At 45.4% G+C, this 24742-nt stretch overlaps 1 protein-coding gene across 1 annotated transcript in view; it reads right to left on the bottom strand.

Annotated features, from left to right (window-relative positions):
• Positions 1 to 12099: 12099 nt before the first annotated feature.
• LOC142571085 (uncharacterized) overlaps positions 12100 to 24742 on the bottom strand; it is a 39886-nt gene continuing 27243 nt past the window's right edge. Inside the window, exons 3-4 of the mRNA XM_075679377.1 lie at positions 19313 to 19399; positions 12100 to 12385 (exon numbers count right to left, since the gene is read on the bottom strand). Coding sequence (XP_075535492.1) covers positions 12143 to 12385; positions 19313 to 19399 — 330 coding nt within the window. The 3' untranslated portion in view covers positions 12100 to 12142. The remainder of the gene's footprint in view (positions 12386 to 19312; positions 19400 to 24742) is intronic.

Below are 24742 nucleotides of genomic sequence, written 5' to 3'. Positions count from 1 at the left end.
TGATATTCTTTAAAGAACTGTTTGGTTGGTTTTACATGCACTTGTGAATTACTACTGAGGCGGTGGTATTTCCATGTAGGCCCACTGCTAGCTTTCTGTGTGCTCACGTGTTTGTTTTAAGCTTTCACAAGGAATGTATAGCATGTACGTCACTAAGCGCTGTGATATTTTTTAAAGAACTGCTTTGTTGGTTTTACACTTGTCAGTAATAGTACTCGGGTGGCGCTAGTCGTGTGTAGGTGCACGGGGACAATTTGTATACGTTATGTTCATGTAAAGCAGTTACAAAGTGTATGTCACTAATCACTGTGATACTTGTTGAAGAATTGCTGTGATGGTTTTACACATGTGAATAATAGTGGTCAGGACACAGTACTTGCGATGTATAGTTGAATTTATACAGTGCCGAGACATGGGCTGCAGAGTACCAAAAGAAATGTATGTCGTTATATTGTTGTGATTATTAATGTTTGAATTTTAATCAGCTGTAATAAAATTGTTTCTTGTATCTATTGAGGTATGGCAATTTGTCATCCAAGCAAGCTGAGGACCTGAACTTGTGCATACAAATGAACAGCAAATTTAGGAGTATACTGCTCATATTCTCTTAAACCAGTTTAACAAATCTTGTACTACAATGCTGGAAAAATTACAGAGCTGACTGGGATGTACTGCAAGAGTTCTGCACTGGCAGAAGGACTGCCCCACACTGGAGTTGGTGACGTTGCATTTATTGGAGTAGAAAAGACAGTGCACTTCTATTAAAAATGCGAGAGTCAGTGCAGAAACATAAGGCAGACGAGCAGATGTGGCCCAATTTTTTTAGGACCCTCCATGCCTACTAATGCATTTCTAGTCTTCCTGTGCTCTGCAAGTCCCTGTTTAGCCAAGGTTTTAACTTCATGACAGTTGTTCTACAGGGTTCGTAACAATATTGAAGCAATAAATTCATGCATTTTTAAGGACTTTCGAGGCCCCGACATAGTAACTTCAAGGACCTCATGCGATGTGTTTAGTAGCTTGGAGAGGCAATAACTTGTTCAACAACGACTTCGTTAATTTTAATTCAAACAAAAGAAAACAAAGCAAATCGCATTTCACTGATTTCAGACATTTGAAAGACTGTTAATTTGCCTTTCACCGCCCTTCACTAAACACACACAGTGCCTTAACGCACACACAAGGAGGCATTTCAAGAAAGTGCTCGAAGTTTCTTTGCAACAGCATAATTAACTGCATGGACCTGCAGCATTTGCAGTATTTGAGCACTCTTTGATTTGACAGTGCATGTGATGTCATTTTTGCCTCAGCTTTTCACAATCAAATAAGCAATAGTCATTTGTAATTTCCTTTTATTGTGTCTGTAGCTCCCGATTTAATCCTCACGGCTTCTTTTCGAATGCGTTCACTCTTGAGCTTCCTGCTTCTGCTCCAAGTAGATTTGTTACCGGTTCCATGTACCTAAAACTGGTATCCGTAGCTCCTTTGTAATTTCAACTTTAGAGATGCCGCTTTCCTTCTATTGCCTCCACAGACAATTCTCTGGGACATGCGAGAGAGTCACAGAAGGAAAAAAAACGTTTTCCAATGTCTGCTAAGTGTAGCCAACTGTACAGATTTAAGGACTTTCCTGTACTTCTAAAAATTGCAGGGTATTCAGTGCCTTGAAAATGGCATTTTAGAAATAAAGGTTTTCAACGATGGCTACAAACCCTGGATTCTAGCACCTAAATAATTACACAAGCTTATTTTGGCAAGGAATTCGGAAATTCATGCTTTTTAACTGACGCTGCACTATCTCCGTACATTGATGCCACAACAGCGCAACCATTTTGGAGTAAAGAGAAACGCTGAAAGCCTTTAATACCACTGTTTTTTTTATGGAGCTTCCTATTGCCTAGCTAAGTTTACAAATGTGCCTCGTTTTGGTGGGCGTTTCTTCCACATTTTCTGTGAGAAGCAGATCACTAGCCCCCGTATTCGGAAATGCATCTTAATTTGAAGCTCATGCTCGACTTGATGTAAATGACGTCTGGTGCGAATGCGCCCCCCGCCCCTCAAGACGCTAATTGCGTTTCTTTTGGTGCGTTCACGACTTGCGTCATTCAGATCAAGTCCAGCATGGGCTTCAAGTTAGGATGCATTTCTGAATACGGGGGTCATCATCATCATCATCATCATCATCAGCCTAGTTACGCCCACTGGAGGGCAAAGGCCTCTTCTATACTTCTCCAACTACCCTGGTCATGTACTAATTGTGGCCATGTTGTCCCTGCAAACGTCTTAATTTCATCCGCGCACCTAACTTTCTGCCGCCCCCTGCTACGCTTCCCTTCCCTTGGAATCCAGTCCGTAACCCTTAATGACCATCGGTTATCTTCCCTCCTCATTACATGTCCTGCCCATGCCCATTTCTTTTTCTTGATTTCAACTAAGATGTCGTTTACCCGCGTTTGTTGCCTCACCCAATCTGCTCTTTGCTTGTCCCTTGACGTTACACCCATCATTCTTCTTTCCATAGCTCGTTGCGTCGTCCTCAATTTCTGCAGAACCCTTTTCGTAAGCCTCCAGGTTTCTGCCCCATATGTGAGTACTGGTAACACACAGCTGTTATACACTTTCCTTTTGAGGGATAGTGGCAACTTGCTGTTCATGATTTGAGAATGTCTGCCAAACGCACCCCAGCCCATTCTTATTCTTCTGGTTATTTCAGTCTCATGATCCGGATCCGTGGTCACTACCTGCCCTAAGTAGATGTATTCCCTTACCACTTCCAGTGCTTCGTTACCTATCGTAAACTGCTGTTCTCTTCCGAGACTGTTAAACAATACTTTAGTTTTCTGCAGATTAATTTTCAGACCCACCCTTATGCTTTGCCTCTCCAGGTCAGTGAGCATGCATTGCAATTGGTCTCCTGAGTTACTAAGCAAGGCAATATCATCAGCGAATCGCAAGTTGCTAAGGTATTCTCCATCAACTTTTATCCCCAATTCTTCCCACTCCAGGCCTCTGAATACAACCTGTAAACATGCTGTGAATAGCATTGGAGATATCGTATCTCCCTGTCTGACGCCTTTCTTTATAGGGATTTTGTTGCTTTCTTTGTGGAGGACTACGGTGGCTGTGGAGCCGCTATAGATATCTTCCAGTATTTTTAAATATGGCTCATCTACACCCTGATTCCGTAATGCCTCCATGACTGCTGAGGTTTCGACTGAATCAAACGCTTTCTCGTAATCAATGAAAGCTATATATAAGGGTTGGTTATATTCTGCACATTTCTCTATCACTTGATTGACAGTGTGAATATGGTCTATTGTTGAGTAGCCTTTACGGAATCCTGCCTGGTCCTTTGGTTGACAGAAGTCTAAGGTGTTCCTGATTCTATTTGCGATTACCTTAGTAAATACTTTGTAGGCAACGGACAGTAAGCTGATCGGTCTATAATTTTTTCAAGTCTTTGGCGTCCCCTTTCTTATGGATTAGCATTATGTTAGCGTTCTTCCAAGATTCCGGTACGCTCGAGGTTATGAGGCATTGCGTATACAGGGTGGCCAGTTTCTCTAGAACAATCTGACCACCATCCTTCAACAAATCTGCTGTTACCTGATCCTCCCCAGCTGCCTTCCCCCTTTGCGTAGCTCCTAACGCTTTCTTTACTTCTTCTGGCGTTACCTGTGGGATTTCGAATTCCTCTAGGCTATTCTCTCTTCCACTATCGTCGTGGGTGCCACTGGTACTGTATAAATCTCTATAGAACTCCTCAGCTACTTGAACTATCTCATCCATATTAGTTACGATATTGCCGGCTTTGTCTCTTAACGCACACATCTGATTCTTGCCTATTCCTAGTTTCTTCTTCACTGTTTTTAGGCTTCCTCCGTTCCTGAGAGCCTGTTCAATTCTATGCATACTATAGTTTCTGATGTCCGCTGTCTTACGCTTGTTGATTAACTTAGAAAGTTCTGCCAGTTCTATTCTAGCTGTAGGGTTAGAGGCTTTCATACATTGGCGTTTCTTGATCAGATCTTTCGTCTCCTGCGATAGCTTACTGGTTTCCTGTATAACGGCGTTACCACCGACTTCGATTGCGCACTCCTTAATGATGCTCATGAGATTGTCGTTCATTGCTGCAACACTATGGTCCTCTTCCTGAGTTAAAGCCGAGTACCTGTTCTGTAGCTTGATCCGGAATTCCTCTAGTTTCCCTCTTACCGCTAACTCATTGATTGGCTTCTTGTGTACCAGTTTCTTCCGTTCCCTCTTCAAGTCTAGGCTAATTCGAGTTCTTACCATCCTATGGTCACTGCAGCGTACCTTGCCGAGCACGTCTACATCTTGTATGATGCCAGGGTTCGCGCAGAGTATGAAGTCGATTTCATTTCTAGTCTCACCATTCGGGCTCCTCCACGTCCACTTTCGACTAGCTCGCTTGCGGAAAAAGGTGTTCATTATCCGCATATTATTCTGTTCTGCAAACTCTACTAATAATTCTCCTCTGCTATTCCTAGAGCCTATGCCATATTCCCCCACTGACTTGTCTCCAGCCTGCTTCTTGCCTACCCTGGCATTGAAGTCGCCCATCAGTATAGTGTATTTTGTTTTGACTTTACCCATCGCCGATTCCACTTCTTCATAAAAGCTTTCGACTTCCTGGTCATCATGACTGCATGTAGGGGCATAGACTTGTACCACCTTCAATTTGTACCTCTTATTAAGTTTCACAACAAGACCTGCCACCCTCTCGTTAATGCTATAAAATTCCTGTATGTTACCAGCTATTTCCTTATTAATCAGGAATCCGACTCCTAGTTCTCGTCTCTCCGCTAAGCCCCGGTAACACAGTACATGCCCGCTTTTTAGCACTCTATGTGCTTCTTTTGTCCTCCTAACCTCACTGAGCCCTATTGTATCCCATTTACTACCCTCTAATTCCTCCAATAACACTGCTAGACTCGCCTCACTAGATAGCGTTCTTACGTTAAACGTTGCCAGGTTCAGATTCCAATGGCGGCCTGTCCGGAGCCAGGTATTCTTAGCACCCTCTGCAGCGTCACAGATCTGACCGCCGCCGTGGTCAGTTGCTTCGCGGCTGCTGGGGACTGAGGGCCGGGGTTTGATTGTTGTATTCATATAAGAGGTTGTGGCCAAGTACTGCACCAGGGTGGCCAATCCTGCTCTGGTGAGAGAGTGCGTTACCCGTTCTGGTCACCGGGATCAGGCCGCACTCCAGGCCTGTTTGTGCAATTTTCTCAACACACGGTTTTTTTTTGTACTTTCCGGTGGAGAATTGCGCGGCATCGGGATTTGAATCACGGTCCTCTTGCACTGGAGACGGATACTCTACCGTCCCCGCAGGAGTTAAATTAAAAATTGGGTTATGGGGTTTTGCGTGACAAAACCACTTTCTGATTATGCACGCCGTAGTGGAGGACTCCGAAAATTTCGACCACCTGGGCTTCTTTAACGTGCACCAAATTCTAAGTACACGGGTGTTTTCGCATTTCGCCCCCATCGAAATGCGGCCGCCGTGGCCGGGGTCCGATCCCGCGACCTCGTGCTCACCAGTCTAACACCATAACCACTGAGCAACCACGGCGGGTCCCGCAGGAGTTGTACGCCTCATTTAACCTACAGTGGTGCCCTATTTGATCAGTCAAGGTGGGCCAATCTGAGTTCGGTTATACCGCATGGATGGCACTCGGCTAGAGAACCTGATATTTATGACGTGCACATGAGTGGCCACACATAATTGAGGATAAATAATTTTTTTGGGAGGGTTTCCGTACAGTGATAAAATGAAGGAAAAGACATTAAAAAGAAAGAAAAAAAAGGGGGAAAAAAGGAACATAACTTGTGATTTGAACTCGTGATCCTTCAATGTTGCCCTGAAAGGTAGCTCAGTCGGTTGGTTCGTCAATCCAGCGGTTACTTTCAAGCGCCATAGCTCCTGCTCCGAGCCTCATACTTATGTGGAAAGTGACTGATGATGTCCGCGACAGTCGATAGGCATAATTTCTTGGAAAAATGGCCGCCAGAGGAGCAGCGTGAACTCGAGCGTCTTTAGAGACTAGGAAAACTGCCTTAAAATATTTAGACTTGAGGGGAAGCTTCGTTAACAAACTATAACACGGCAATCAGCATTCGAATACGACGACAGAAATTATTGAGACGTGGAAAATTCCCTTGAAATAAATCTGGTTTGCGAGACAAATGCTTGTATGTATAGAATCTCTTAAAAGATGAGGGGGGAAATATGCGCTCACCGAGAGGGCATCGTCAGCACGAGACCACCACCAGGCACCTTACTGACATGTGGAGAGCTTCGCGGCCGGAACGAAGCCTCCCCTCTCCGCCGGCCAAGCGTGGAAAACGCGCTTTCCGATCGCTCAAGGTTGCGCAGGCATAGTGTAGCTCTAGCGTCTAGGAAAAGCTTAAACAGGTGCGAAGGCGGCACGCATAGCTTGGGAAGCTAGCCGCCGGAATAGCTATCTCAAGTACTGCTGCTGGCGAGGGCGAAATACCTTCGTGTAATTATAATAACCCTAATAGGACTTCTTTCAAAGAAAACAAAAAAAAAAAGGAAACGGCTCAGAGGGCTATACTTCGAGAGCTATGACTGATGCTTTTCTATATATGTATTCACCTCATCTATGGGATCGCATGCGCGCGCTCTTGCTTTGTCTCTGCGTGTAGTAGTTAAGAGAGCCAGTTTAAGGGCGGAGAAGAAGGAAGGAGAGGAAAGCAATATCAGCGCCGTGGTTTTAAAGCGCAACCGTGGTAGGGAAACGGAAGGCGATATAGGCATGCGTGTCCATGATACGCACACGACAAACTGCCTTACAATATTTAGACTTGAGGGGAAGCTTCGTTAACAAACTATAACACGGCAATCAGCACTCGAATATAATTATAACTCTAATAATTATTGTAAATATTCATCTCATCTATAGGATCTAAAGCGCGCGCTGTTTTTTTTTTGTCTCTGCGTGTAGTAGTTAAGAGAGCCAGTTTAAGGGCGGAGAAGAGGGAAGTAAAGGAAAGTCTCGGAAGCAAACTTGCAGCGCCGTGGTTTTAAAGCGCAACCGTGGTAGAGAAACGGAAAGGCGATATAAGCATGCGTGTCCATGGTACGCACACGACAAACTGCCTTACAATATTTAGACTTGAGGGGAAGCTTCGTTAACAAACTATAACACGGCAATCAGCGCTCGAATATAATTATAACCCTAATAATAATTGCAAATATTCATCTCATCTATAGGATCTAAAGCGCGCGCTGTTTCTTTGTTTCCGCGTGTGATAGTTAAGAGAGCCAGTTTAAGGGCGGAGAAGAGGGAAGGAAAGGAAAGTCTCTGAAGCAAACTTGCAGCGCCGTGGTATTAAAGCGCAACCGTGGTAGAGAAACGGAAAGGCGATATAAGTATGCGTGGCCATGATACGCACACGACAAACTGCCTTACAATATTTAGACTTGAGGGGTAGTTTCGTTAACAAACTATAACACGGCAATCAGCATTTGAATACGACGAGAGAAATTATTGAGACGTGGAAAATTCCCTTGAAATAAATCTGGTTTGCGAGACAAATGCTTGTATGTATTGAATCTCTTAAAAGATGAGGGGGGAAATATGCGCTCACCGAGAGGGCATCGTCAGCACGAGACCACCACCAGGCACCTTACTGAGATGTGGAGAGCTTCGCGGCCGGAACGAAGCCTCCCCTCTCCGCCGGCCAAGCGTGGAAAACGCGCTTTCCGATCGCTCAAGGTTGCGCAGGCATAGTGTAGCTCTAGCGTCTAGGAAAAGCTTAAACAGGTGCGAAGGCGGCACGCATAGCGGGGGAAGCTAGCCGCCGGAATAGCTATCTCAAGTACTGCTGCTGGCGAGGGCGAAATACCTTCGTGTAATTATAATAACCCTAATAGGACTTCTTTCAAAGAAAACAAAAAAAAGGAAACGGCTCAGAAGGCTATACTTCGAGAGCTATGACTGATGCTTTTGTATATATGTATTCATCTCATCTATGGGATTGCATGCGCGCGCTCTTGCTTTGTCTCTGCGTGTAGTAGTTAAGAGAGCCAGTTTAAGGGCGGAGAAGAAGGAAGGAGAGGAAAGCAATATTGCAGCGCCGTGGTTTTAAAGCGCAACCGTGGTAGGGAAACGGAAGGCGATATAGGCATGCGTGTCCATGATACGCACACGACAAACTGCCTTACAATATTTAGACTTGAGGGGAAGCTTCGTTAACAAACTATAACACGGCAATCAGCACTCGAATATAATTATAACCCTAATAATAATTGTAAATATTCATCTCATCTATAGGATCTAAAGCGCGCGCTGTTTTTTTTTTTGTCTCTGCGTGTAGTAGTTAAGAGAGCCAGTTTAAGGGCGGAGAAGAGGGAAGGAAAGGAAAGCAAACTTGCAGCGTCGTGGTTTTAAAGCGCAACCGTGGTAGAGAAACGGAAAGGCGATATAAGCATGCGTGTCTATGGTACGCACACGACAAACTGCCTTACAATATTTAGACTTGAGGGGAAGCTTCGTTAACAAACTATAACACGGCAATCAGCGCTCGAATATAATTATAACCCTAATAATAATTGCAAATATTCATCTCATCTATAGGATCTAAAGCGCGCGCTGTTTCTTTGTTTCCGCGTGTGATAGTTAAGAGAGCCAGTTTAAGGGCGGAGAAGAGGGAAGGAAAGGAAAGTCTCTGAAGCAAACTTGCAGCGCCGTGGTATTAAAGCGCAACCGTGGTAGAGAAACGGAAAGGCGATATAAGTATGCGTGGCCATGATACGCACACGACAAACTGCCTTACAATATTTAGACTTTAGGGGTAGTTTCGTTAACAAACTATAACACGGCAATCAGCATTTGAATACGACGAGAGAAATTATTGAGACGTGGAAAATTCCCTTGAAATAAATCTGGTTTGCGAGACAAATGCTTGTATGTATTGAATCTCTTAAAAGATGAGGGGGGAAATATGCGCTCACCGAGAGGGCATCGTCAGCACGAGACCACCACCAGGCACCTTACTGAGATGTGGAGAGCTTCGCGGCCGGAACGAAGCCTCCCCTCTCCGCCGGCCAAGCGTGGAAAACGCGCTTTCCGATCGCTCAAGGTTGCGCAGGCATAGTGTAGCTCTAGCGTCTAGGAAAAGCTTAAACAGGTGCGAAGGCGGCACGCATAGCGGGGGAAGCTAGCCGCCGGAATAGCTATCTCAAGTACTGCTGCTGGCGAGGGCGAAATACCTTCGTGTAATTATAATAACCCTAATAGGACTTCTTTCAAAGAAAACAAAAAAAAGGAAACGGCTCAGAAGGCTATACTTCGAGAGCTATGACTGATGCTTTTGTATATATGTATTCATCTCATCTATGGGATTGCATGCGTGCGCTCTTGCTTTGTCTCTGCGTGTAGTAGTTAAGAGAGCCAGTTTAAGGGCGGAGAAGAAGGAAGGAGAGGAAAGCAATATTGCAGCGCCGTGGTTTTAAAGCGCAACCGTGGTAGGGAAACGGAAGGCGATATAGGCATGCGTGTCCATGATACGCACACGACAAACTGCCTTACAATATTTAGACTTGAGGGGAAGCTTCGTTAACAAACTATAACACGGCAATCAGCACTCGAATATAATTATAACCCTAATAATAATTGTAAATATTCATCTCATCTATAGGATCTAAAGCGCGCGCTGTTTTTTTTTTGTCTCTGCGTGTAGTAGTTAAGAGAGCCAGTTTAAGGGCGGAGAAGAGGGAAGGAAAGGAAAGCAAACTTGCAGCGTCGTGGTTTTAAAGCGCAACCGTGGTAGAGAAACGGAAAGGCGATATAAGCATGCGTGTCCATGGTACGCACACGACAAACTGCCTTACAATATTTAGACTTGAGGGAAGCTTCGTTAACAAACTATAACACGGCAATCACCGCTCGAATATAATTATAACCCTAATAATAATTGTAGATATTCATCTCATCTATAGGATCTAAAGCGCGTGCACAATCTAAGCGTGCACAACTCAAGGCAATGCACTGTTCCACTGACACAGAGAGGAAACGGGGAAAACAAAGTGAACCCTCCATGCTCCGAAACTTTCGTGCACCTGTGGTGTGCATGTATCGTGGAAGAAGAAACAGCGCAAACACAAGGACGGCGAAAAAGCATCTACCACACCAGCGCTACGTGGTGTGGTCCATGTTTTTCGGTCGTACTTGTGTTGCGCTGTTTCGTTTTGTAAAATTCTCAACCAACTAGCCGGCAAGTCCATCCTGTGCGTATATATTGAACACACGCATGAGCGCAGATGGTCTGCGAAGCTTTTAGAACGAGCACTGCCACAGGATACGAGCAATACACGCGTAACAAGTGGACACATCAGTAATTTAAACGTGCGTGCCGATAAATGTGACGCGGCTATCGGCATACACAGTCTTTAAATGCTGGAATGATTGCGCTCCAAAACGCTAACGATCCGCTGCTAATGCAGGACAACAGCTTACAGTGGAGTGAACCAAACTCTAAACTAATGCACTTGAAAAGAATGCCCACACATCAGTGTGAGGCACGTCGATATGCCTAGTACTGGCGTCGCAGTTGACCATATACGAATAGAACTGGCGGAAAAAATAAACAGAAATGCTCCCCAGTATACGCGCGAATTAAATTCACATACGTGGATGGTTGGCGCGATACTTTGTATGCGCGTATTTTCGGAGAAAATATAATGCAAGGACTGGAGAAGCACTCGATCGTGAGCAGAACGGCACATTTGTTATTTTCCTGCCGTGACGACACGCCGTGAAGAATAGTTCTCATGTTGTCGTCTACGTTGTCTTCCTTCGTCAGTCGTAGCAAGGAATAGAAATGATGCAAACGCAAACATATTCCAATAATCAACCGCACAGCGCACTGCAGAGAAACGCCGCGCCACTGTCGCCGATTCCTCAAATAAAATTCGTAGATATATAACCCCTAACAGAACAATACTGGGAGTGGTGGCGCTGTGGTGTAATCGTTACGATGTGTGCTTTGAATTGTAAAAATGCGAGTGTACTCGCATTCGAATCCACGTGATGCATAGATCATTGTGAATTCTTCTTAACTATATGAATGCCTTGATAATTGTGTTCTAATTAGGTGACGTGACTCCTGATTGCGAAACATGCCAAGATAAATGCGGATAAAGTGTTAATTCCGTTTTTTTCTTCTCCGCAGTGGCGTTCGGGCCGCATACACATAGGCCGCCTTCAAAGCGGTCACGCCTCATAGTAGGCCGCGAATAGCCAGGAAAAATTTGAAATAAAATCCTGCGTAACTTTGCTCACATGTATTCTGAAGGCCGCTTGGAATTGAGCTGCCTGAATCTTGAACCGCTTGAAAATGGGCCGCTGTCTCCGGGGGGCCGCCTGTGGAGCCGCCTAGCGAACGGTCTATCAGAAGCCGTAATTTGATCTGATTTCCTGCCTGCATGCGTGGATTCTAGCCAGGACTTGGCTAAGGGTGCAGATAAGCGCTGGGTAAATTATGGAATTTAGAGCGTCATTTTATCGCAGCTTCGTGGCAGCTGTTTACTTTACAGCTGCGCACGGTTGTCTGTGTCCCTTTGGAATTATCTCATTTTAATACAGGGAGCACGTATATCGGATGTACTAATCCGCAGTATCCTATCTGTTGAGATAGATTACACCCACTTAATGAATGTGGGACACGCAGCCATAGAATTTGACATACGCACATATCGCAGAGCGTACCACAGTGTCCCTGCTGACTTGTTGCCTGACAGGGGACAACCGACATTACCAGTTCGCGTCGGCCAGCTACATGTTCTAGCTCTGTTGTAGCGCTGCGTCCTCATTTGTTAATAAACCCCTTCACCTGCACTAACGTTTTATAATGAAATTATGCTACATAAAACTCACGTCACCGAACGGTCTACGTATAGTTACGCGCCACCTCAGACTTGCCATCAGAGTACTCACCTGAACAGTTTGTAGAAAGCTTATGAAAAGCCGATAACATGCTTATAACTTTAAAGATTTGCAAAGTTGTGTGCACTCTATGGTTGTTAAATCGTACCAATGCAGTGAGTACTATTAAATGTTTATTTGATGTCCATGTACATTGGCATTGCCTAACAGACAGGCAAAGTAGTACTTTCATCCTTATTCTTTTTCAATTTAGGTTTCTTCGAAGACTTTGTGCCGTTATTTCGCTTACGCTGTTTCTTCCTTTTTTGTTTCTTAGTGGGCTTCTCTGCTGGACGCTTAGTAGTTGGGGATCCTTTCTTATTCCATAATAGGACTGCAGGGTCGTCAGGGCTGTGACAACTAGCTGCATCATCCGTTGGCAGGCACGTGCCTACTTGACCGTCGTACTGTCCAGAAAAAAAATTGACATCAGCGCCAGGGAGCTGATAATTATGCAATTGTTGTAGCAGTGCCAAATAAAGAAACGTTTTAAAAGGAAAGGCAGGAATTTAGAAGATATACATATAAACCAAAATCTTATGGTCCGCGTCATAAATGACTTACGTAAATAGCGTAAAACTAAAATCATTACATCTTCTACCTTTCCTTGTCACAACTGTTCCGCAACACTCTGATTGCGACGCAGCTCCATTAAGGATGCTAGTCGGGCTTCTGTATACTGCTATTGGTATTAAACTACATTTCATTGGCACAACGTCAACAACACTGTATGCACATTCGGTTCCCACCACAATCGGGAAGGCTAGCCATGTAGAAAAGCGCAGGATGTACGTAGACATTTTCTGGGCCGAGCGTGCTGTGCTACCTGTTTCATTGAACTTCATCTGGTGTTTTTATGTACACAGAGCGTGTTCACTCCATAAGACGTTTCTGAAAACGCAAGCTGCGTTCTCCGCAATGAGGTAGGTGGCACAGCTTATCATGCTCCCACGTTTGCCGCCCGATGGTATGACCGCTTACTGCTATAAACGAAATGGGTGGCAGGAAGAGGCCATGGCGGCGTTTCCACGAGCGCGACAAGTGGTGCATCGAATTTTTAGAACATCGCATCAAGGACATGCCAATGGGGCTAATGCGTAATTCACGTAATGAAACTGAAATACGGACGGAGTGTCGGCACGACCATTAAGCGGCCTGGTTCAGGTGTCGATGCACTGAGCACCGTACTAAACTTTGCGCACTGCCTATACTTTACGGCAGAATATGTGTATGTAGAGACTGCTTGCACTGTGGCAGACAGCTGCAGGTGGGCATGTCGAAGTTTAGTGAATAGACTGAAGAGCAATCACACAAAACATACAAGTACGCAATGGGGCAGGTAACCGACTCCTACAGCCGAGCTGTGTCTGTCGCTGATGATAACAGCCGAAAAACCACCAAAATACTTCGAAGCAGAGTCGTCGGCTTTGTGCAATTCCCTAGGACCACCAGCTCCATACATAGCACACAACCCGAATTAGGGCGAAGCAGCTTCGATATAGCTATTGCTTACGCAACGCCTACAGCCTCTTGCATCATTAGCGACTCCAAGACCGCTTTTGGCAACTTTACCAGAGGGCTCATCTCACCGCAGGCAAACCGCATATTCTCACGCACACCCTCTACCGTCGCCGCCAGGTTTAGTTAATCTGGGCCCCGAGACATTCGGGACTTGCCAGTAATGAAGCCGCTCACGATGCAGCCTGAGAAATTGTACGCCGGGCGCCTCACCTGTCATCTAAGCAGCGACCTCAGGATATCACGGAGAGGAGCCGAGAATACACCGCCATTATTACGCTGGATGGCCTTTTCTTTGTGGTAGTCCAAAGGGAAGACGAACTAGAAAGTATTATAGCCTGAGCTATCTTGTTGATACCGACAGCGGAAGCCAATTTTTCTGCCACAGTAAAGGAATATCATGCAATAATTTGGGCTGCCGAGAATTTTCTGCCTTACCTATACATTCAAAGTCGTATTTGACTACCACGGTTTGTGTTCCTGGCGAAGTTAAAGTACAATTCAGGCCCCTTCGCATGTTAGAGTTTAATACCGAAGGAATTAGACATCACCATTACCTAGAAGTCAGGACCAAAGAGCCTTGATGCGGACTCCTTCTCTCGCACCCCAAATTATCCCCTGCCCTAAGACAAACAGGGTGACACCTTACTGGGTAACAATAAATGCAAGTGACTTTGCCGAGCAGCAACGAACAAACCCTGAATGATGTTTTTTCGAGTACATGAAAGGCAAGATTGATCCGATCCCTAGGCTATTCCAACATGGTTTGTCTGCGTTTTTGTTAAAAGCGACATCCTCGTCTAGGAAGAGTTCTCGCTTTCCGACACAACTCCCTTCTCGTTGTATTTTTCGAACTGCGGCGAGACGCCCTGCGTGGTCTAAATGACGATCCGACTGTTTGACGCCTCTGATTTTTCCGTGACCTTGGGAGCGTACAAGATAGGTATTATTTGCTGTGCCTGCCAGCCGACGTTTCTCAATATCTGAAGACATGTGGAGACTCCCAGTGACGCAAAGCACCACCAACGAAGTCACTGGCACTGCTTCCATCTATTGAACCTGCTTGCTGAACGTTCAAGCGGTTCGGGCTGTAGTCACTGGGGCTCTTTTCAACGTCAATATCCGTGATTAAGCGGATCACCCGGGCTACCGACTGTCGTATCCGCAACACCGTAACTAAAGGCCATGCCTAAAGGAAGCATGGGGCTGGACGGGGCTAGCAGAGCTATGCCACGGCGACGTAGCCGGTGCTCAGCAACAGGATTACCTGCAGCCCATCTCCAGGTCGTCCCTTCTATGGTCCGCATCTCCGCAGCTGCTCCTTCCTGCCTCCAGAGCACTGCTGGAGATACGTCTGCCCTGTTCCGAGTCCATGTGAGCAATGCCCTGCTCAGCCAGCCTTCACCCTTTTCACTTCCTCTTCCCTCGCGCTTCCGCATCTCGTGTCTCAGTGCCGTTCTTTTTCACGCAGTTTAATAAATACTCCTCACTTCGTCTCACCGGCCAACGTTGTCGTCTTCCTCGCATGAAGTACGTTTCACGCCTTTTTAGCCACGCGTCTTTAGCCCTGTCAATCCTGACATAGAGCCTGATATTGAATAGTTCCCTTGCATAAAAAACTGGTAACCACACATCTCGGGCTTGTCCTCACCGAATTGAAAAATAATGATCACAATATCTTGTCTAAGCATTTACTGTCCATACATCATATCATGCTACCTAACGAGTAATTTCCTAGGCACACATTTACACAGCTCGCTCCACAGGAAAGCGCATTTTCCACTGCTTCTTATTTTGGAAATAAACTAAGGTCAGAACCTAAGTCCCCCTACTATAGCCTCCACCCACGTTTTCTCTCCCTCTAATATATTCCACGTTAAAACAGTACAATTGGAAACAAGGCTCCACCTCGTTATCCTTTCATTTGTTAATTTAGCATTAGTCGGGAGTTACAATAGCTGTGGTCAGTTTGTACTGCGAAGCATTTTCCAAACAAATAGATATGAAGACGCTTGACAGCCCCTACCAATACCAGACAATCTTTTTCCACTGTGGAATAATTTAATTCCTCCCCATTCAGCTCCTTCATGGCATAGAGTACCGGTTGTAAAACCACCTTCTTGCAAAAGTACCGATCCCAATCCACTGTCAGGCGCATCAATGCGCCACACGATGTCATCCTCCATATTGGAAATTGACAGCATTACGAAGGTTTTACCGGCATTTTACCGCATTGTTTCACCCTTTCAACACATTGTTCGCGCCTTTCTTCTTAAGTTTCATAATGACTCAACTATATCAGCATAGTCAGGTATAAAGCCTTTGTAGAAGCCCGACAGCACTAAAAACGACTGAACCTTCTTGGTTTTTGGCTGACACGCCACTTCGATATTTTCTAAAACGTCTTCTTTAGCAGCGATTCTGCACATGTATAACTTAGGTCCTAGAAAAGAAACCGGTTCGAAGCCGGATTCAGATTTTGTTGACTTAACGCTTAATTTTGCACCTTTGATCACAGCAGCACAGGACCAGCTCTCTGTCCTGTGCTATTTATTCGCTCGTTCCGTGTTGCGCTGTTCCTGTTTTATTCTAAAGATGAACTAACCAGACCCATCAAACACACTGCTAACGTTTGAAAAAGCTCATATAATGTGTGGGAGTGCTCTTCCCATTGTCAGTCGTAACCAGAATGTTGTCGATGTTGTGCTCTGCATTCTTCAAGCTATGCAAGGCTCGTCACTTCAGTTTTGTGAATACAGCTGCAGCTGTTAACCCAAAAGGCATGTCCGTAAACTGCAAAAACCTTCTCCAACAAAAATTGCTGTCTTCTCCATGGATGATGTTTCCATGGAGATCTACCAGTAGTTTTTAGTCATGTCGAGCTTTAAATAAAAGTCCTTGCCTGCAATTTTCGCGAACAGAATGCCAAATCTCGTTTTGGTTCAGCGTCCACCTTCAATACAAGGAGATATTTTCATGGTGACATCGAATTCGCAGTGCTGTCGCCAGCGTGAATAGCTCGCGGATCGCCGTTCAGCAATCAGAAGGGTTAAACCTAGGCTGGTTCAGTGCTTCCTTCGTTCGGCTGATAAAACTATACAGTCAGGATGGGAAGATATTTGTGGACATCCTTTATTTGGCTGCCCTTCTTTCTCAAGTTCGGGAGTGCCACACTTTGCTCCTCAATTTCACGGTACAGCACGCACCGTCAGCACCACACACCTCGATTTTACTTCGCAGGCAATGCAGGGCCCGTATATCGTAATGTTCGATTTCAAGTTCCATTGCTTCTATGCAAAATCCACACACTCTTTCTTACTCATACGCCTTCTTGACAACCACGACTAAAGGTAGGTTATATGCACATTTTGTCACTAGTATTAGTCCTTCAAGCATGATTTCGCCCATTTAATTTTCTATGGATTCTTGCACCGGCAGTGGTAGAGGGTACAGCTTCACATGTACTGGTTCCTCAGTCGTGCATTGTAGCACGCAATGCACTAATACTGTACTTTCCGGAAGGTCACAAAAGAAATCGCTGTACTTGCGCAACATAACTTTCAGTACTGCATCTTGCTTTTTTTTCCAAAGGCGATGGGTTAATTACCACGTTTTCTACTCCCTTACTCGTTCTGATATTCTACGCGGGACCTTCTTACTGAATCAGTTTCGTCGGTCACGATGACTCAGGCGATAGAATATTCTCCTGACTGTCTTTTTTCGTACCTTTTAACGTTTTTACACGAAACATCTCGTGATTTTATATGAGAAGTTCATAATCAACATCATTCGTCTTTTCAGTTATGAGAAATGGTTCCTTCAAGTGCATGAGTAGCTTGTTGCTATCACTCGGAAGAAGGAGCAGGGCCTTGTCTCCTGGTGTCGGGCGTCGACTACCTGTCCCGCGGTCCTCATGTCCTCTGACCTCTCATGTCGCTGCTTTCCATGCTTCAGGTGCTGGTGTGCCACTGTACATGTTTGTTATCGCAACTTTAATAAATATGTGCACATATTCTTCAGCTACTTCCCCATTTCTTCATCATCATCAGGAGCAGCCTGTTTCATGTCTACTGCAGGACGCTCAAATTATCCCTGTCCTGCGCGAACCGATTTCAAGAAACGCCCGCGAATTTCCTAATTTCATCGCTCCACCTTGTCTGCTTCCTTCTTCGACTGCATTTGCGTTCTCTCGGTACCCAATCTGCAACCGTAACGGTCAAACGGTGATCTAACCGACGTATTGCATGACCTGCGCCGCTCCATTTTTTCTGTTAATGTCAATTAGAATATCGGCTGCAGCCGTTTGCTCTCTGATCCAAGCCGCTCTCTTTCTGTCTCATACCACATGTGCCCCGTTAAGGGACATACCACAAGCGAATAGCGGAACAAAATTTGCTGTTTCAGACGGGTGATAGTTTCCTTCAATTTGCTGCGGTCAGTAGTGTGCACACCGTCGGTAGACAGACAGTTCCAATACCTTGCTGTTTTAAAAGAAACAATTAAAATTGGCGGAGGTGGTAGCCGACGCGAGGTTTTTTGGTCACTAATGCTTTGAAAAAGGCAGTTGCCAGGCTGGTGCTGGAAATGGTGCGATACGTGTGATAGAACTTCCGGTATAAAGAGAGGCGAGGAACCTTACGCCGTTAAGCTAATAGCTTGAAGTTAGCTCTTGAATATAAGGGCAAAGTCACTGCTAGAAGAAGAAGAATCTAAGTAAAGAAAACCTAACTGCATGGATTTGAATCGACTCGATCATTTTAACATGGTTTGATTCATATGGGCCTCAGATAGCGCAGTTGTACTCTCGGGCGAATTATAGTTCAATAAGAGTTAACTGTGGGAGGGGCGGCGTTATGGGGCCAATGTTACGGTACGAGCAGCCAAGCTGTCAATTATTTTTATTCTTTAGGTGTGCTACATGAGGTGACCGAGACAAATCATGCTTGAGATTAATGCCGAGGTATGTAAAAACATCCAGAGTAGGGACGTCACAGTCATCAGTTAGGTGTACTTGTGCGACCGGTAGTGTTGCCCGCAACGAAAAGAAACATGTCCGGATTTTTCTTCCGTTGAAGGAAATTACCCATTTTTCACGCCAGGTTTGGATACGGTTGAAGGCAGACTGCAATACTGACAGATCCAAGCTCTCGTGTGCAGCACAATAAAAACGCACTAGTTTGCGAACAAGCGGATGTTAGATGGCATGGAAGAAGGCATTTCTTTTATGTAGATTAAGAAGAGGACCGAGAACTATTGCTGGGTCTTTTGTTGTTTAGCTATTAGGTAATGCCGGGCACAATTAAGCTTTGCCTTCCTCTACCAAAACTTTCTCGAATATTGCCACTCGTTCTATATCGAAATGATCTTTGTATAATCAAATAGGCATACGGTAACCTACGCCGGCGCCAGCGAATAAGATGGAAGGTACAATGAGTCATCAACAAATAGCCAATAAGTTTGACCGCTAGATGAGATTTTTATGACGGACCATCTTGCGCGCTGCTATTGTTATTTGAGTGTTGCGTGTCTTTTCTGCACACAGGTTAACCAAATGAAGCGCCAACTTGTTACCTCAAGCTTTTGGCGGTGCTTTATTTTTCACTGTCAGGAGAATTTGAAGACACTAAATTGCTTGCATCCTTCTAAAGCAGACGCGGATTTTTTAAGGCTTGGCGTGGCTTTGCTTAAGTACTGTAGACTTTAGCCGTCTCAAACCGTCTTTGTAATGAAGAAACTTTTCAATAAATAATGCGCATTAGTATTCTTTGTATTGTAGTGACCATTTGGTGAAGACGTTCGCCTGCGTGCATGCTTACCTCGCATTCAGTTCCAACCTCATAATGAGCACGGTAATAAGTTGTACCATTCATGCAGTAGTAGTCACAGCTTTGAACAGGCTGACCCTGAAAAAGAAAATATTGCCCCGATTTTTTTCTAACGTTATTCGCTCACGAAGTTGGACAGGGTTCCTACTGAAACAGGGTTCTAGCTGAAAACGCAATGGCATAACGTCGCAGTGCCTGAAGTCATATAAAACTATGGTGAGCGTAAATTGGTTTCCGCAACAGTATTATATATGTTGGAGTTACATACAGGGACTACGGCAATTTCTCGCACAACCTGGCTCACGCAATTAGTCCCAACGATGGCTTAGGTGCCTAGAAAAAAAGTAGAATGGACGAAAGCAGCAGAAGTCATTCCGGAACTGTGCTGTTCGTTTGAGAAATCATGAATGGGAAAGTGGAGAGGTGAATAGACGAAGGCGAAGACTGTCCATAACGATGATAACAAAGAATGTACTGTGGACATGTGCGATCTGCCTACATCTACGATGCAGTGGCATGCCACAGCAGACAAGCGCCTGGAAAATGAGGCTGTAGTTGAGGCCACCCTCTTGATAGTAAAGATATGAATTGTGTGCACGCCGTTTCTACCATAATTTAACAACTTGCTAATAAGTTTATAATAAATCCTTCGTGGTTTCTTAGAGGCTATGGCGTTGGACTGCTAAGCATGAGGTCGCGAGATGGAATCCCGGGCATGGCGGCCGTATTTCCATGGGGGTGAAATGCGAAAACACCCGTGTACGTAGATTAAGGTGCACGTTAAAGCACCTCAGGTGGGTGAAATTATTCCGGAGCCCCCACTACGGCGTGCCTGATAATCAGATTGCGGTTTCGGAACGTAAAACACCATAATTAAACATACGTTCGCAATGATGAGCTCTGACGAATGCCGGTCGTGCATTTCAGACAATACGACATCGAATGTTTAATTCTGTGGCGTAGCCAATGCAGTGGAAGCGTGTACTGTAGATCACGGCTTACATCAAGGGCTCCTCATAGATGAAGGATTTTTTTCTGCCATTCTAAACTTTGTTTCGTGCAGTAGTCTCGTCGCTTTTAAAACCGTGTGTTAGGAGGCAGCCTACAAAAGTCACCTTAGTGAAGTTTGGCAGCGGCTAAGCCCAATGTCTATTTTAAAGACCATTATGGTGTGAAACGTCCTTACGAAGAATAGATCAGGCTCGCTGACCCAGTCAGTTGAAATACAAGATTGGCATTCTGTAACATTTACGATCTTCTTGAACATGTGAGGTGAGCAAGACAACGTTGTAGTTAGTAGTCTTGGACATTGTGTAGTCAACGCGAGTAGATCACTGGCATCTCACTTTGGTTTCGCTAAATATCATCGTATGTCGATTTGACTAGAAGAGATTCTTGCAAATGGGAGGTCATCGAGAACTTTTTCTTGAAGAAAAGAGCACCAAAACGGGTGAGAAAGAAAGAAGACAGGATGATCGCTGTTTTACGCAGATAGTGCTCGTTCTGTTTTCTTCCTTTTTCGTCCATGTTTTGAGCGCTGTTTTCTGCGCTGGATTCATACCAACAAGCTTGCGTTCAAACTCTCTTGAGAATTTATATTCTGCGATAAATATTTCAATATTTGCATCCCCTTGGAAATGCCCATGGCCAGTATTCACGTTTCTTTGATACTTGCTTTGTTTCACGCCATGTTGATGTTCGAGGAGACAATATTTGACCGCTATGAGATCGCTGATGCTGTCGCATGAGGGAAAATTTAATGGTAATGAAAGGTTCTCCTTCGAGCACAGCATTGAAGAAGATATTATTTTACTTTTCTACTAAAGTAACTGGCGTAGCTGCCGGCACAAATTTTCTGATGTACAACTATAATCTCTCTAGCGAAGCGGCGTTTGTTGGAAGTTTTGTTGTCTATACGACCAATATACAACGAAATGTAATTAAAAGGAATCTATAATTGTTATTTCAAATGTTTATTGCCTTATGCCCGTTTTAGAGGGCAAAATATTAGTAATTTTACCATATTTCACCTTCAGCTTTATAGGGGGGTCTGCGGCAGGTCTCTACCTAAAGGAGCGCTTTGGCGTTCTAAACTACATGGTGATGTACTTAAGTACAAAAGTCCAGCACGCTGCCTCTTGCGTGTAGATTTCAAGGAATCATGCAGGTATCACTGATAAGCGGACGGCATGGCATTTTGGTAAACATAATATGCATAGAATTTAACTGAACTTTTATAAATATAGTCCAAAGGTTGACGGAACACCGTCTGGCGAGTGATATACATTTTATTCTTTTTCGCAAACAAACAATCGCCATGTTTGCTCATAAACCGCTTTTAATACAGTTTTTGTTTGAACTTCGGCCAGCGTTTCTTTTCTAGCTGTGAATGAGAAAGCATTTATGAATGTATTTCTGCGTCGGTGTAGGCACATGAAAAACATAGCTATCCATTCGGACGACGACGACGAAGTGTGTTGTGTGGAACGCTGCTTTTCTGTCTCTGCTAATTTCAAGCTACATTGTGGGAGACGCAGCTCCCTTAACTACAGCGATGGACGTGGCGTCGCCTGGAGGGGTGCCGGGTTCTTCCCCGTCAACAGCGGCCCCTCCGAGAAAGCAGTCTGGTCGCCTGAGTGACACCGACTGCAACGACACTGTGATCTATTCAACGACCAGTGATGAAACCTCGGATGACAGTGACTTCCTGCCCGTAGCAAAGCGCGAAGCAAAGAGAAGACTTGTCTGGACATCTCCTTCCACAAGTCAGACACCTGTGGTCCCGAGGCGAAAGTCATCGGACCACACAATTTTATTCGTGCCTGTGGCTGCTAGCGACAATCTAAACCGGCTCAACCGCCAAGCTACATATGTATCACTCGAGGCGCTTGTTCCGGGTCAGATCAAAGATGTATCAAGGCCCGAAAGAATATCCTCCCTATAGATGTCACAAACCGCGGCGCACTAAACGTTCTGAGTAACGTTAAGGTGCTGGATAGCGTCAACATACGCTACTACACACAAGACGATCGTGACTCTATGGCCGGTGTGGTGTATGACGTCGACAATTCCATAAGCGATGCTGACCTGCATATACTCATTAAGCCAGCAACAGAGCGAATTGCCATATTGCAAGCCCGTCGCCTGGGAAATTCGCGCTGTGTCAAGCTAACATTTAAAGGAGACAGCCTACCGTTACATGTCGAGGTCGGGCACTTCCGACACGCAGTACGGCCTTTTGTTTCAAGGCCGCTTCAGTGCCGGAAGTGCCAAAAGATAGGGCACGTTAGTGCGGTTTGCACAAATGGCGCAGTGGGCTCACGACGCTCTAGGTCGCACTGCTCCGATGCATGTCGTGCAGAAAACCAAAAGTGCGCCAATTGTCAAGGCTCTCACGATGCATCTTCAAATAATTGCCCACGTGGGAAAAATGAGCTTAATGTCTTGAGGCAAATGGTCAGAGACGGTTCGTCACACAGGGAGGCTGCCGATAAAATGCGACGTCGGCGTTCACATCGCCTGAGATCTAGGAAGCATACTGCTATTGCTAAGGATGCACCGCATCCACTGACAGTCCACAAACTTCCACAGACAACTACCAATACTTGCAACGAGGTTCCTAAGCAGAAAGTCTCCAATAACATTGCCTCAGGCGAGGAGTGGCCACCGTTGCCAATGCTAGACCAACCAGCTGAGCAGCAAAATGTAGCACGCTCGCCGAATTATGCTTCTCCTTCTGGCAGCAGCCCAGACGACGACAAACAAGTCGTCATTATGCTACAGGCCCTTATGAACACGCTACGAGTACTACTGACTGCCATACACACTCTGGCGGCTCGAGGTGCACTTGAAATACTGAATGTTCTGAATCTGGCACTGTCCGGTCTTGAGAAGCACCATGGCTGCTCTTCAGCACTCCTTCCTTAAAGAAGTCAAGGAAGCGTTCATCTTACAATGGAATGCCAGAGGCCTTAAATCACGCATTTCGGACTTTCGTCCGTTTGTTTTCAAGCACAAATTTCCAATCATTGCCATTTGTGAGCCAAACATTGAGAGCGCCATCCGCCTATCAGGATAAGAAGCTTTCATGTCTTCCACCTGTACCAACCGCAGCAAAGTCATCGTCTACATCAGATGCGATTTCACTTATTTTTTACACCCAGTGGCACCTGATGACGAGAGTCAGTACGGATGTTTAAGTATAAAATCCAAGAACGTTTCACTCACGCTGGTAGGTACCTACATTTGACCCTCGAGTCTGTTTGACAGCGCAAGCCTAGGTACAATTTTAACAGCGACACCTGGACCATGGATTCTTACCGGCGATTTCAATGCAGATCACCCGGTATGGGGAAGCTTGAAGATGGATTGTCGAGGAAGACATGTACTGTCCTTCACGTCCCATGAACGCGTACCATGTACCATGAACTTCGCGTACCATGAACTCTGCTGCCTAAATGATGGCAGTCCCACTTTTCTGCGGGGATTGACATGCAGTAGCTGCCTGGACTTAACTTTTGTTTCAAGATGCCTCAGTACCAGTGTGAAATGGTTTCCGGCCAACGAAACACATGGTAGTGACCATGTTCCTTCGTACGTTAAAATCGACGGCATACGGAATTCCCACTCTACCACAGTGCTTCAACGCATCGACTTGCCTAAATACACGTAGCTCATGGAGAGGAATTGCCAAAAGATCCCATAATGTGCACCTGGCAAAATTGAAGAGCTGATTAGCGACGCTGCTCGAGAAGCCACAACAGTTTTTAGGCCTATTCCTAATTTTTTTTGTAATTCGAAGCAGAACTGGAGCGGCTCCGAGCAATTCGCCGTCGCGCGGAACGAAAGTACAGGCGCACCAAGTCCATCTACGACCTAAGGGAGGCAAGAGGCATACAGAAGAAGATCCAACGTCGGATCAACTCCCTGCAGTCCCTAAGATGGAAGATATTTTGTGATTTCCTTGTTCCACATAAACCCCTATCACATATATGGAGAACGGTGCGCGGTCTTCGAACATCACCACAACAACGCCACCCCTTCAAATGCCTGGCTCTCTGTCAAGGTCGCCGAGAGATCGACGTAGCATAGGATTTCTGTTTAAGGGTTGCTGGTCTACCATCCTCGTTCCCCGTACATGACCCCTTGCCGTTCCAGCCTAGCGGGATTCTCGTATGGACAATCTGTTTTCCATGGAGGAGTTACAAGTGGTGCTGGCAGTGTGTAGACGTTCCTCATCGCCTGGGCCTGGCGGGGTGACTTACGCAGCTCTTGGCAACCTCGGTGAAGCAGCCCGGCATGCTCTTCTAGAGGTGTACAACAATTCATGGCGGGAAGGAATGGGTCCAGCTGCATGGAAGTCCAGCCGCCTTGTGCCTCTGCTCAAACCAGGTAAATCATCTCTAGATGTGGCGTCTTATC

Source organism: Dermacentor variabilis, chromosome 2 (genome assembly GCF_050947875.1).
Source record: "Dermacentor variabilis isolate Ectoservices chromosome 2, ASM5094787v1, whole genome shotgun sequence".
Taxonomy (NCBI): domain Eukaryota; kingdom Metazoa; phylum Arthropoda; class Arachnida; order Ixodida; family Ixodidae; genus Dermacentor; species Dermacentor variabilis.
Note: the sequence above shows the minus strand (reverse complement) of the source record. Positions and strands in the feature narration are given on the sequence as shown.